The following is a 12,770-nucleotide window of genomic DNA, read 5'->3' as shown; positions in this document are numbered from 1 at the left end:
CCTCATGCTCAGCGTATTAGAGAAAGAAGGGAGAATGTTACAGTCTTCATGCAGGGCTGATGATGAAATATGACTTAAACATTTAAGGATTAAGACACTGATGGTATTACTGGGATGCAATGGTAATGATGTGAAATTTGACCCTTTGATTTTACATCAAGTAAAAACTCCAAGGATTTATGCACAAACTGGCTTTGATACTGCAAATTTGTGATCCAATTCTTTGCATCTCAAAAGGTCAAACTTCAAATGTTCAAAATGACGACAAAAAAGCAAACTAAGGGGAATGGAGGGAAAATTTGATCCAAATACCTGTACGTAAAACCGGCAAGAGCGCTCTCTTTTCTGCAGCTGCAATCCAAAGAGAATGCAAGTGTTAGAGAGAGGTCAACAACTCAAACAGTTCCACTTGAAGTACATTTGTACTTGAAGTGCAGATATGACAGTTGTGAGATAAAACAAGGCATTTAACTCTTTCAACACTCACTTAACAAAACATGTGAAAGTAGTGCTAATTATAAGCTATCATGGGAAAACAGCAAAGAAGGCTCAGTTAAATAGCATCAGAATAAAACAAGACAAGTGGGAATACAACTTTGACACGCTTGAACTAGAGCTCAAGTTTATCATGCACTTTTTTAAAACATGAGATATCCATTCATGAGAAAACTCAAAAGAGCTTTTGAGCCTTTGAATCTGTGCTTCCAATAAAGAGAGTAAGTGCTAGCAACAGTTTAGCAGACCTGCAAAATGACAGGCTTAAAGTAGAGCTCCTAGCGCTACAAGGAAAGTGAATTTCAAATCAGTTCAGTCAGAACCGGTTTGTCAAGAAACACACATGATCTTGTACTTTTTTTTTACATTTCCCAGTTCTCATAAAGATTAGCAGTGTCAAAACTTTTTCACTGAGGGCCACAAACCGTAAAAATACCAGTTTGATGACCCTTACCTTCAGTGTACTAAAATTAGTAGAACCAAATCAAATGTTGGTAAAGATATCTTTAGTAACTGAATTAACTTGGAGAAATAAAAAAAAACTTTGCAACTCAGCATTCCATTAATGGTTAACAAGGCAAAGGCATTCATAATGATTGGCTAATCACTGTGAAGGCCTTTGGCCAATCGGACTTCAGGGGGTCCTGGTTTGGCCCTAGCTACCCCTAGATCCGCCCAAAAAACAAAGACAATGAGGAAGCAGGAAGCTGCCAAACTTTATGGGAGTGCTGGTGCTTGAAAATTATTAGTGTGACATGTTCACCATTCACGTCTCAATTCAGTCATGAAAAAAGGATTAGGGGTCGACCAGTACTTGTTTTTCAAGGCTGATACCAACAGTTTATGAGACCGATAACGGATAAAAAAACGAAAAAGTATTCCAGCACGTTTTCTTTTGTCACTTCACATGTTTTGGTGCCAACGTCCATGGCATCAAATTTATGAGGGAAATATCACTTCCACAAAGTCACACTTGAGTTTGTAAGCTCAAAATATGACATTAAATTCGAAATCAGAGTTAAAAAGATCAAAATATCAAAATAAGGCAAAAAGAGGTCAAAATGTGAGTTTAAATTTAAAATTGAGAATCTCAAAGGTTAAAATATTACATCAAAAATCGTAGGTTTAAGTTGTAAATCTGAGATAAAAACTTGAAAATATTAAATGAAAATACAAATTAGTTTCACTTCCACATCCTGACTTTTCATCTAATTATTTTTGCTATTTACTTCATCTTTTTTTATGACTTGAGGAGGACACTTTAAATCAGGGGTGCCCAAACTCTTTTCAGTGAAGGGCCAAAAATGAATTGGGGTGGAGGGTCGCGAGCCAAAACTAAACATTCATGTTGAAGTGCATGAAATGAAATATGCCTATAGCATAACTGTGCAAAATAATAACTCATACAAAATAATTTTGAAAATGATTAACACTATTCTTTTTTGTGTTTCACAGCATGAAATTACTCAACAGTGCCACCCTACCCTCAATGTAACACAATGTTAATTTGTGGTCAGGAGAGGAAGTGCAACAATAAATAAATATTGAAAGAAATATTTAGACTGTGGGCAGTGGGAAATTAATAATAATTGGAAAAAAAAATTCGAACATGGGCAGCGGGCCAAAAATAATAGCTCATGGGCCAAAGTTGGCCCGCGAGCCCCAAATTGGACAGCCCTGCTTTAAATCATAAAGGTTATACTCACATTTTTATACAAGAGGAAATTCGCAGACCTCATACATAGACCTCATGAGCCAGTTTTTAAAAAATTATAATATGATCTTGCGGGCTGGATGGAACTGTACCACGGGCCGGATTTGGCCCCAAGGCCTTGAATTTGACACCCCTGGCTGAGAGCAATGTTTTATGCTATAAAAAAACAACCTTCAGTCCACTCTGTAGATCATGTTAGAATAACTGAAGGTAATCTTCAGATGCTGCAAGAGCAGAATCTGTAGTTGTGCAGACTTTAATAAGAGTTCCTTTTCTAAAATTTGAAGGGCTCCTTTCAACTCAGAGACACAGGAAGAGGGTTTTTGGAGAGAATTATATTTCAAAGGTGAGCCTCTGATCTCTTAAAGAAATTATCCTGGTTTTAAAAGCCTTAACCCAGCTGTTCCCCCCCCATTCTCTCTGCTTTACAAGAAAAACTTAAGACTACAACAGTAATCTCCACTCAGCAGTATCCCCTTCATTGAATGCTGGTTTTATGAGAAACCTTCTTTTTCAAGAGGCATTATAAACTCTAGTTGCTCCTCAATGTGAATTTACTCATTGCGCTCCCATCGGAGGCCCTATGGCCATCTTTACAGCCTCTCCCTCTCCATTGGCGGAAACTGGCACTAAAATCTCAATGGGGACATCTGTGTCTGTTGCGGGCAATGAAATAAAAATCCATCTCAGAAGAAAAACAGAAAAAAAAAAATCTGGGAACAGGTGTTGGTGTTCCTCGACAAGTGAAGCCGCTCCAGCAAATTAACGAGCGACATTTTGGATTTCACTGATGTTTGCTTTTTCTGCTGGCTGCTCAGCACACAGAAATTATTATTTTAGCTCGCTCTGCCTGAGTGCCCCCGTACTGCGCTCTGCTGTGGATTGGGGAATAAATGCATTAGCTTCAGGTTCAGCTTAAAATGAGAAACTGTGCACTCCTACAGCTTGGATCCAGCCCACTGAAATCTTAGCCTGTCCCATTAGTGAAAATCAAATGGTGCAAATTTAGTGCTTTTGACAAGCATGCCATATTGATAACATCTTTTTAACTACATCAAAGTGAAACTGATAGCATAAAACATGACGCCGGAGAAAGGGATGTGCTTGAGCTATCTAGTAAAATTGAAGGTGTGTTCTTGAACGCAATGGTGCACTGAAGAATCATAGATGTTATTGCATCCGACAGCAGCGGACCAAATTGTGGATCATTAAAAGAATACCTACTGTTCAAGTTTGACTCAGCTGAAGTTCTCAAGAAACTAGGCATCAATTTTAGGAAGGATAGAGAGCCAGAACGGATTCACTGGCTTCAAATTGGTACTTTTGAGTAAAATTGCTGCTCTGAAATTCCTTCATTTCTACTCTACTCCTAAAAGTCCTAGACTGATTTGAACAGTGCAGACAAGCAGGAGCATAGGTCACTATTCCTGCAGGTCATGTTTATCTAGGCTGTCAGTTAGTCGGGACTTTCTTTTGAAGCAAAGTAGAAGTGAATAAAGGGCACTTTTGATTTTTTTTGTCTTTGATACAGTTAATTTCACCAACCTTGTTGAGGCTCCGGGCAGCGCTGTCTTTGCCACCAGGCGTGAGGTTCCGTAGCTGCACGTCGAGGAGATCCACCAGCTGAACCATGGCCTTCACCGTGTACGTGATATCCCCCGCCTGGAGATTTCGCTTTGTTTGCTCTGCCAACTCTCTCGCGATGACTGCTGCTGTCTCTCCAGCTTTTAACTGTGAAAGAGAAAAACACAAATAAAAAGCAAATTAAATTCACTGAAACATCTAAACATCTGACCTGTCTGAGATACTCCACAAAATTAAGTCAACTTAGACATGACAAAGAGTCATGAAATATAAACCCCTGTTAAATGATGCTGTTTGGTCCTTTCATTATCCCAAAACTGCCGCTTTATTGCACACGATTAATGTGTTGAGCTGTTACTCAGCTGAGTGTACGCTTGGGCCCATATTGTATCCGGAAGCAATTATGAAATCAACTATAGAGGGGATTTCCCCAGATAGCCTTACACCATAATGAAACTAAGTGGGAGCAGTACAGCTCGAGGGAGGCACCGCACTGCATGTGTTGTACCATAAAGTCTGTATGTTGTACACAGAGGACAGATGCTGTTTATTTCTCTAACGTTTAAAAGCTTATTAAGTTTTTGTGGCCTTGGATTTGTTGATAAAAGACACAATAGTTGTGGTTATATACAAGTATTTGTCTGTTGTTTACTTTTTCCAGTATTAAAGGAACAGTACATGGAATTTTAGTACTGAAAGGTCTACACTGAGTATATTTTCCAGTTGAGAATTTACATTATATCTATTATTTCCAACAGTTTTCAAGATAGATAGATGCTTAATTTATCCTGAGGAAAATTCAGGGGCCTGAGAAAGTCGTATTTTTTGTGGTTTTGACAGTCCATTTCTTGGCCCTGCAGTGGAAAGCAAGAAACTCTGCTCCATAAGGTAGCATGAACTGCTACTGCAAACTGCCGTTCTGTTGCTGTATCTCATTTATGTTTTGTGCTGCCTTCTTTTGATGGATTGCGATTACCCTCTAACATAGGCTGAGATCGAATGTTGTTGTGTCTCCTGTTCCGCGGACCCCGACAGCCTGACCCGCTAAAATTGTGGCCCCACTAGACATTCATATTCCACACCATGTCTGCTGGCAAATCAAACTTGAAAAGCTACAATCTGCACCTGAAGACAGATCATGCCAATCAGCATCATTTGAGGAGAACGAGGTGGTAGCTACAGGTTGGGTTAAGATTTACTGGATGCCAATCGTAATGGTGGTGTAGCAATTAGCTCGGATGTAGCCCAAGTGGCAGTTTGATCAGAATTAAACCACATATATTTACCAAAACAAGAGTAAAGAGCCACACTTAAACTCCTCATGGCAAAAAAAAAAAAGTTTTCGCTCTTCTACCAACTTGCTTAAGCATGGGTTTGCGATCATTACAGGCAGGGTTAAGTTGTGCTGTCAGCCGGTGTCTAGAATGGCTGCTACTACTGAAGCGATAAGCTCAAATTTAGCTGTAGAAAAGCTACATTGTTAACAGGATAGCGCCACATTTCTTCAATAAAACAAGAGCAAAGAGCTAAAATGAATGCTTCTTTTTATGGAAAAACAGCCGACATTAGCATGTTTTACCCACATCATACTCCACTGTACATATACTACACTAGCATTTGTACTGGAGCTGTGCATAAACACAACCTTATTTTTTCTTGTCGTTCTGATTGGTCTGATTGGTCTGTGATGAATGTAAACGAGAGAACATTTGTCCAATCACAGACTGAGAATTTTATGAAAAGTCCTGCCCTTCACAAATGCTTTCTATGGGAGGTTTCCCAGATGAATGTGAAATATCTCCAGCAATAAATATATGTGAATCAGTCTACCTGGCATATCAGGTTACCATTTTCATTGTGTGGACAAATTTCACATGGTGCAGGAGAAAAGCTGTTAAAAGTGGCCTTCCTGGTTACTGCTGCAAGCAGCTTGCAAATCACTCTGTGATCACTCCAGTGGTAACCAGGAAGGCCACTTTCTACAGCTTTACATTCTCCTTATTGGGAAACTAACACATGAAACAAAATGATGATTTACTGTTTAGTACACACCAGGCCTTGGTTTTAAACACAGATAGAATCAGCAGAGATGGGTGGAACTTATTTTGACTGAGAGCCCATGGCTGTGGAATATACATACTATGTGTTGAAGTCTAGTATTGCCCATTTTTGCCATATTTTCACACATACAGTTAGAAAGCTTTTCATCCTTTTAAAAACAGGTAAATATACTATGCATTTTGTGCTACACAGAAAATAATCTATTTGAGGTTCTTTAGATGTTGGATGCAACCAATTCATTTAAATGTTGGCAATTAGAGACTCAGAAGTGGAAAACAGTTGACATCAAGAGGGCATCTCTTCATACTAATAGGTAGAGAGTGCTGGGGTGAGGCTGACACTGCAAACTACAAAGTAGTAATGTGAGGAGGCCTTTCAGGGTTTGTGGTGAGTCTCATTAGGGAAAAAACAGATACATCAAAGCTCAAAGAAAGATGTTAGGAAGTTTCTCTTGTGAGATGAATAGAAAGGTGGACTTTGTGTGCTTTTGAAAACAAAACTGTAGTGATCAGCATCAAATTTGTGGCTCAAGCAGCATGCCATTGCCTGGTCTGCTTTTCCTGTCAGTGTTGTACGGGCAGTTTTAAATAATCAGCTTTGTAATTATTGCAACACTGATGTTACATTTTAGAAACAGCGCGTCATATTTCAGTCGGTTGAATTTGCAAGTTAAGTCTTTAACTTTTTCAGACAGATTTTAGCTAATGGTAGCTAGCTTTTATGCTAATTTTAGCTCCATTGCACAGGTCTAGTTTGATATGCTTTCTACAGCGTGCTTAAATATTGATTCTAAGATTTATAGATTTGAAAAGAAAAGAGTATAATGAGATAATTAGGTTTCACAATAAAAGCGTTTTAACTTTAACGTTGATGAAAATTGTGCTGATGTCATAAACCAAAAAGGTGAATGGCGACCACAGACTTCATCGGTTATATGCAGCTAGCTAGCTTCTTTGTTCAATTTTAAATTGGTCACTTTTTGCTTTTATTTAGAGAGAACAGTAATAGAGTAGGAAATCAGGACTGAGAGAGGGGAATGACGGGCAGGAAAGCAGCCACAGGCCAGACTTGAACCTGGGCAAGACCTAACCGCTAGGTTATCGGAGCCCCTGCAGCTGGCTTTTTAGATGTACTTTGGCTCACTTAAGTAGATTAGAAATGTTCTTTTGCAGGCTTGTTGGCAGATCCAGTCAACTTTAGTAAAATTGAAACAATACTAAAGCCTCAGCTCGAGGGACAGGGTCAGGGGGATTGCGGGATGGTGATACAGGGGGAGCCTGAGCGGTAGAATGAACAGACGTTAGCAGAGAATAATTGTGGTCCATCACAACAGATCATGACTGAGATACAGCGACACAATGGAAGCTTCCAGCAGCTTCCTCATGCTTCCTTATGTAACAGTCTTTGGCATAACAAGGAGCTTTTTCACAGCAGTGATAAACATGTCATGCCGGTCATGGCTACTTCAAGGATTTCTCTGGCATTTCGAGCACTCAACTAAGATATTCATATATAACATAGGAGTAGTCTTATTTAATCAGACACATTTCAGTGCCAAAATTCCACATATTTTACATCTAAAAAGAAAGCACCATTTTTGGTGAAGATGACCTTGAAAACAGTAGTGACACTGACAAAATCAGGCTCACACTGGCATACCTACTTACATCTCCTGTGAGTTTATTAGTGAAGCCAATTATCCTGTTTAAATTAGTCTTCATAGAGGCAGAGGCAGGGGGACGTGTGTTTGGAATTTGTTTTTCTCTTTTTCCCACCCTGCTCTTGTCTCTTAATGAGGGGAGCTGAGAATACAGCAGCGTAAATAGCTCTGCTTTAATGTCACATCTTTGTCTCTTGCTTCTCTACGTCTTCCTCTCTCATTCTGTAGACTGAACCATCTGGTAATGAGCAGAGCCACATATACAGGACAGTGGCTGCGCTGCAGAATAATGAAGTGGCAGATTCCAGATCTGCGACACATGGATCTTCATTAAAGTCTTCCTGTCTCTAAAGCGACAGATTTTCTAGCTTGTTTTACTTGCTTATGTCACCTCTTTCTGTATATATATCTACAGGAAATACTCTATATTATGGAACCACTGTTCCTTTTTTGTAAAGCAGAATATTCTTTAGTTAATTTCAAAACCACAGCCTGCAGTTGAGCTTTACTGCACCTGATAATTTCTCTCCCTTCTATTTTGCTCCCAAATTGCCATTCTCCATCCATATCTGCAAACCACCATTTGTTTAATGGGCCGAGCTTGGTGCCGCTAAGTACATCATAAGCATTATAACATGCACGCCTCAGGGTCCTATGAGTTTAAGGGAGAACATTTTCAACATTGCCTGCAATTCATAACCCAGAACCTTGATCCTCACTCTTTTGATTTGATTATATTACACATTTAGACAAAGGGAGGTTTTTATGTGGAGCTCTGCAAAATAACGTTGGCCTCACAAATGGTTTACCGCTTGAGATGTAGCCGCTGTATTTATGTCAGAGGACACAAAGTGGTCTGGATGAGCTGTTACACACAGCACTCCATTAGACTTTTGTGGTTTAGTGTCGGTTTTCTCTCAGCCTCAATTCGACCTCCCACACCAAGCACACACACACACAAGCATAACCCCTAATTTGAGTAAAGCCTCCAGCTAATTCATTTCATTAACTGACCAGTTGAGTAGAGACAAAGAACACAAGACGATAAGCGTGAAAACTAAAAGCCTCTGACTAAATGTAAAATTTAAACTCTTAGTTTGCATCATGTTTTGTGGCAAATGTTATTCAGAGCTGGTCAAAAGGGCATACTCTGTTCAACACAAAAAATTAAACATCTAGATGTGCCAAATCCTTCAAATGCTGTTTTTGTAGCATTTGTGTTGCTAAATTCTTATCAGAAAAAGCACAAAAAGTGCTTTCAAAGCAACCCAACTGTGATGAAACAGTAAAAGACACATTTTCTACTTTTTATATCATGCTGGCTGGTACCTTCTGGCTGATGAGGTTGACCCAAGGGGAGGTGCAGTTGCTGAAGTCAGGTCCCTGGGGGTCCCAGTATCCCTCTGGACCCATGCACATGTATGAAGCAACGCCTGGAAAGAGAGCAAAAAGAGTGGCTTTGTGAGAATACATATACAATACAATGAAGATATCATCTCATGTGGCAGTAGGTCTACCATGTCTTTGCACACATTAAGTCAGCATAGAGGTAAATAATTAGTTAACATAAAATCACGAATTACAAATATCATAAACCACTACAGTGTTAAAAGCCCCCTACAAGCTTAATAACAGTTTATATAAGCTAGAAAGCAACTGTTAGTTTTAGTAATCACTTCACCAATTGCTATACTAGCTAGCAAGTGACCAACCACTAACTTTGACCATCTATCTATATTCGTTAGTAAGTGGATGAAAACTACTTCTACTAGTCTTGCAAGCATTCCTACCTAACATTGGTGCCATATTGTACAAGCCTAAATACTAACTTTGAACCAATTGCAAGCTAACTCTAATATTAGTAAGAAACGGGCTAAATGCCAACTTTTACTGGTTTTGTAAGCAATTCCTAGCTAACTTTTATAATACCTTGTAAGATGCTAAATGCTAACTACCTTATCTTTAGGCCAATTCCAAGCTTCCTTTTATATTAGTTAGTAAATGGCTAAAAGCTAACTTTTACTTGTCTTGTAAGCCCCCTAGCTCACTTTTATAATTCCTTGTAAGATGCTAATGCTAACTTGCCTTATCTTTTAGCCAGTTCTCAGCTTAGTTTTATATTAGTAATTGGCTGAATGCTAATTTTACTCATCTTGTAAGCTTTTTGTAGTTAATATTTATTTCACATTGTAAGAGGCTAAATGCTGACTGGGAGCCACTGCCATGCTAACTATTATATTGGACAGAAAGTTGCTAAATGCTAACTTTACTCATTTATGAAACAAATTTCTGGCCAAGATTTATAGTACATCCTAAGAGGCTAAAGGCTAACTTTATTCCAGTTAATTTTTAGTTTAATATTATAACTGCTTTCTTCTTGTTGCTAACCATATCAAAGCACTTTGTAAACCCTTGATTATAAAGGTTCTCTATAAATAAAGTTATTATTATTATAATCATTATTATTATTATAGCCAGTAAATGACTAAATGCTAAAATTTACTCATCTTGTAGGTAGAGCTGTCCAATATTACAGACTTCATTCAATGTCAATCTTAGAATTTCTAAAGCTATTATCATCCCTTTTAGTCACTTTTTGAAGTTCCACACTTTTGAATTTAAAAAAGTTAATGTTTGTTTTTGGACATTTGCATTATCTTAATGTAGGGGTATCACTGTGGCTGCAGAGAGCCATTACAGGGGCTGAACTAAAGTATGCTGAAAGAGAATATACAACATGTGATTAAATCACAATTAGAATATTAATAATGAATTAATGATGGCCCTTAATAAATCATGGCTAATGCATTAATGCTGACATCCTAGTTTACTTTAATATTACTGTGTTAAAGGTTACAAGATAACTTCACATTTTTAACAATTCCATTTCATTCATTTTAATACAATAGCTCATTTTACATTTGGTGGTTAGTTAAACACAAACTTTACTTATCCTCTGAGCCATAATTTCCATTTTAGCAAGCTGGTTACTAAATGCTAATTTTAGCTGCTATCTGGCTGTAGTGTCTATACAACTTCCAAGTGGGAACACAGCACAACATTATAACAGCATCTGAGCCAGACTACTGCCATAAAAATGGCACTCTATTAGTGCCACTTTAGAAAAAAAGGTTAAAGAAGATCTAGTGATTTTCAAGACAAAAGCCCTCAAAATTCTCAAGTTAAGGGTCATTAATAACCGGAAAAAAATATATATCATTTTTGACTTTAAGTGTTGTAAATGTATGCAAGGTAATACTTAGTAATACTTACTTTTTACATATATGACTTTATAACCTCAAATATTAATTAAAATATCCTCTTTATTTTTTATCTTCAAGGTTGATCCTAGCAAACCATCATTATGTTTCTAATCTTGATTAAAAAAAAAAAATCATGTACATCTGATTTTGACACATCAGAGCAGAGAACCTCCTATGAGGCCCCAGACCCCAGGTTGGGAACCACTGATATAGTGTAATTATGGTTACCACTGATTCCAAAACCCAAACTAGGGCAGCCAAAATGTCAAACTAAAGTCTTCAAAACAACATCGTTTTTGCGAAGTTCATTCATTTTAAACAGTAATTGGGACTATGCTGTAAGATTTTTTCAGATCAATGAACACAACAGTAAAGAAAGAACAGCTACAATTCCACATAAAATCTCTCGGGAGACAATAAAGCATGCCCACTTTTTCTCTCTCTTCTGACCCTTTTCTCCATTAAAAGTTATGGACTAGACACTAATTTCTCTCTTCCCAGTGAATGCCAAATCAAAAAAAACTTGTCCAAGAAAAGAAAGAACTATCCAAAGAAACACAATTCTTAAGTGATTAAATTAATGGATGTAGAAAAATTGTAATTGGATGGTTTTATCTGGTAGTGACTGAAATAAAGTTCCTTCACTTGAGGCCAGCCAAGCTTGCCCAGACAGCGTCTGTATTTAATCATTAAAAGTCAGACAGTGTCGGCATGTGTGTGACAGTTCAACTTCAGCATGAGAAAGAAAATGCACCAAAATAGGTGCCAATTAAGTCGGCCATAGCTGAATTCATCATCAAGAAAGGTCAATTATGCTGGTTTTGAGGAAAATGTCTCCGCTGGTGGAGATGTGACTTGGGAGGTGATGGACTTTGAATATTCCATTTGGGCTTTTGTAGAAAAATCTCCAGACATTGGGTCAAACTGAATAGTGTGAGAGGTGCCTGCAGAGGCTAACTAGATGGATTTCAGCTGGCATCTCTTATTTTGAAATGCCTCGAAATCATGTCTTTGACTTGTTCTTCAGCATACCTCAAATAAACTTGTGAATATACTCTCCTCGCTGACATCAGCAAGGCTACATGCTGACATTAAATCGCCCTTGCTCGTGCTTAGATTGAGTGTGTGCTTGTGGGCGAGGGTGAGACGGCCAGCATTAACAGATATAAATTTTGATTGACATATAATTTCCTTTGCCGGTCCACCTTGGACAGCCTTATGTTTGATGGGTTTATAAGATAAGGGACTCTGCATTTCTGTCTATATTGCGAGGCAGGAGAAGGGGGCATGAAAGAGAGGGATTGAGAGAGGTGGGGGCAGGATGACAGCGAGTGAAGTGAGGTAGATGGAAAGGGGGAGCTTGAGGAACTTTCAAAGTGTGGCGGAGGAAGCCGTGTTTCTGCTCGGCGGTGTCGTGTGAAGAGCGGTGGCTTTGAAGAGAGCGCTGAGGGGAGAGGGAGGGAGTATGTGTTGCTCTTATCTTGCCATATGACGGCTGTTAGTGAGGTCTCGACGGGTGCTGGTGGTGCCCATTAATGAAGGCTGTATGTATGTGTGTGCGTATGCGCTGATTGATGAAATGAACAGCTTCAAGCCAAATTTGAGGGTTTGGTGTCACTCCCAGATCTAAGGTGACTAACCCTTAAAAAAATTATGAAAAGAAGTTTGAGAAGGCTCACAGAGAAAGGCCCGCTTTGCGATTTGAAGATATCTGATTACCTCTGTTTCTCGGTTTGTAATAAAGTAGAACCACCACTAAACGGATTTATTTATGTAACAATAGTTTCTGACAGCTAAAAACCACAGAAATAAGGTTTCTAGGTCACATTTTCAGTCACGTTTAAATTTCAAACTCTTCCCTTTTTGTTCACCTCAAACGTACCCCCTGTGGTTGGGTTATAAAATGCATTTCTGCAAAATCAGCACCAAGATATTCTTGCTTTCAGAGATAAAGCTTTATATCTAAAGTGGGTATTATCGATTTTTATCTAAA

General features: G+C 38.5%; 1 protein-coding gene across 2 annotated transcripts in view; it reads right to left on the bottom strand.

The window, feature by feature from the left end:
* The window catches only part of LOC121504417 (adhesion G protein-coupled receptor L3-like), a 361,289-nt gene that overhangs the window by 102,083 nt on the left and 246,436 nt on the right, over nt 1–12,770 (bottom strand). For both annotated transcript variants that reach the window (XM_041779142.1, XM_041779143.1), the window contains 3 exons: nt 8,844–8,947; nt 3,755–3,940; nt 313–351 (listed from right to left, as the gene is read on the bottom strand). In XM_041779142.1, the coding sequence (XP_041635076.1) occupies nt 313–351; nt 3,755–3,940; nt 8,844–8,947 (329 nt within the window). The remainder of the gene's footprint in view (nt 1–312; nt 352–3,754; nt 3,941–8,843; nt 8,948–12,770) is intronic.

This window comes from Cheilinus undulatus, linkage group 22 (genome assembly GCF_018320785.1).
Source record: "Cheilinus undulatus linkage group 22, ASM1832078v1, whole genome shotgun sequence".
Lineage (NCBI taxonomy): Eukaryota > Metazoa > Chordata > Actinopteri > Labriformes > Labridae > Cheilinus > Cheilinus undulatus.
The sequence above is the reverse complement of the archived record's forward strand: the minus strand, read 5'-3'. Positions and strand labels throughout refer to the sequence as shown.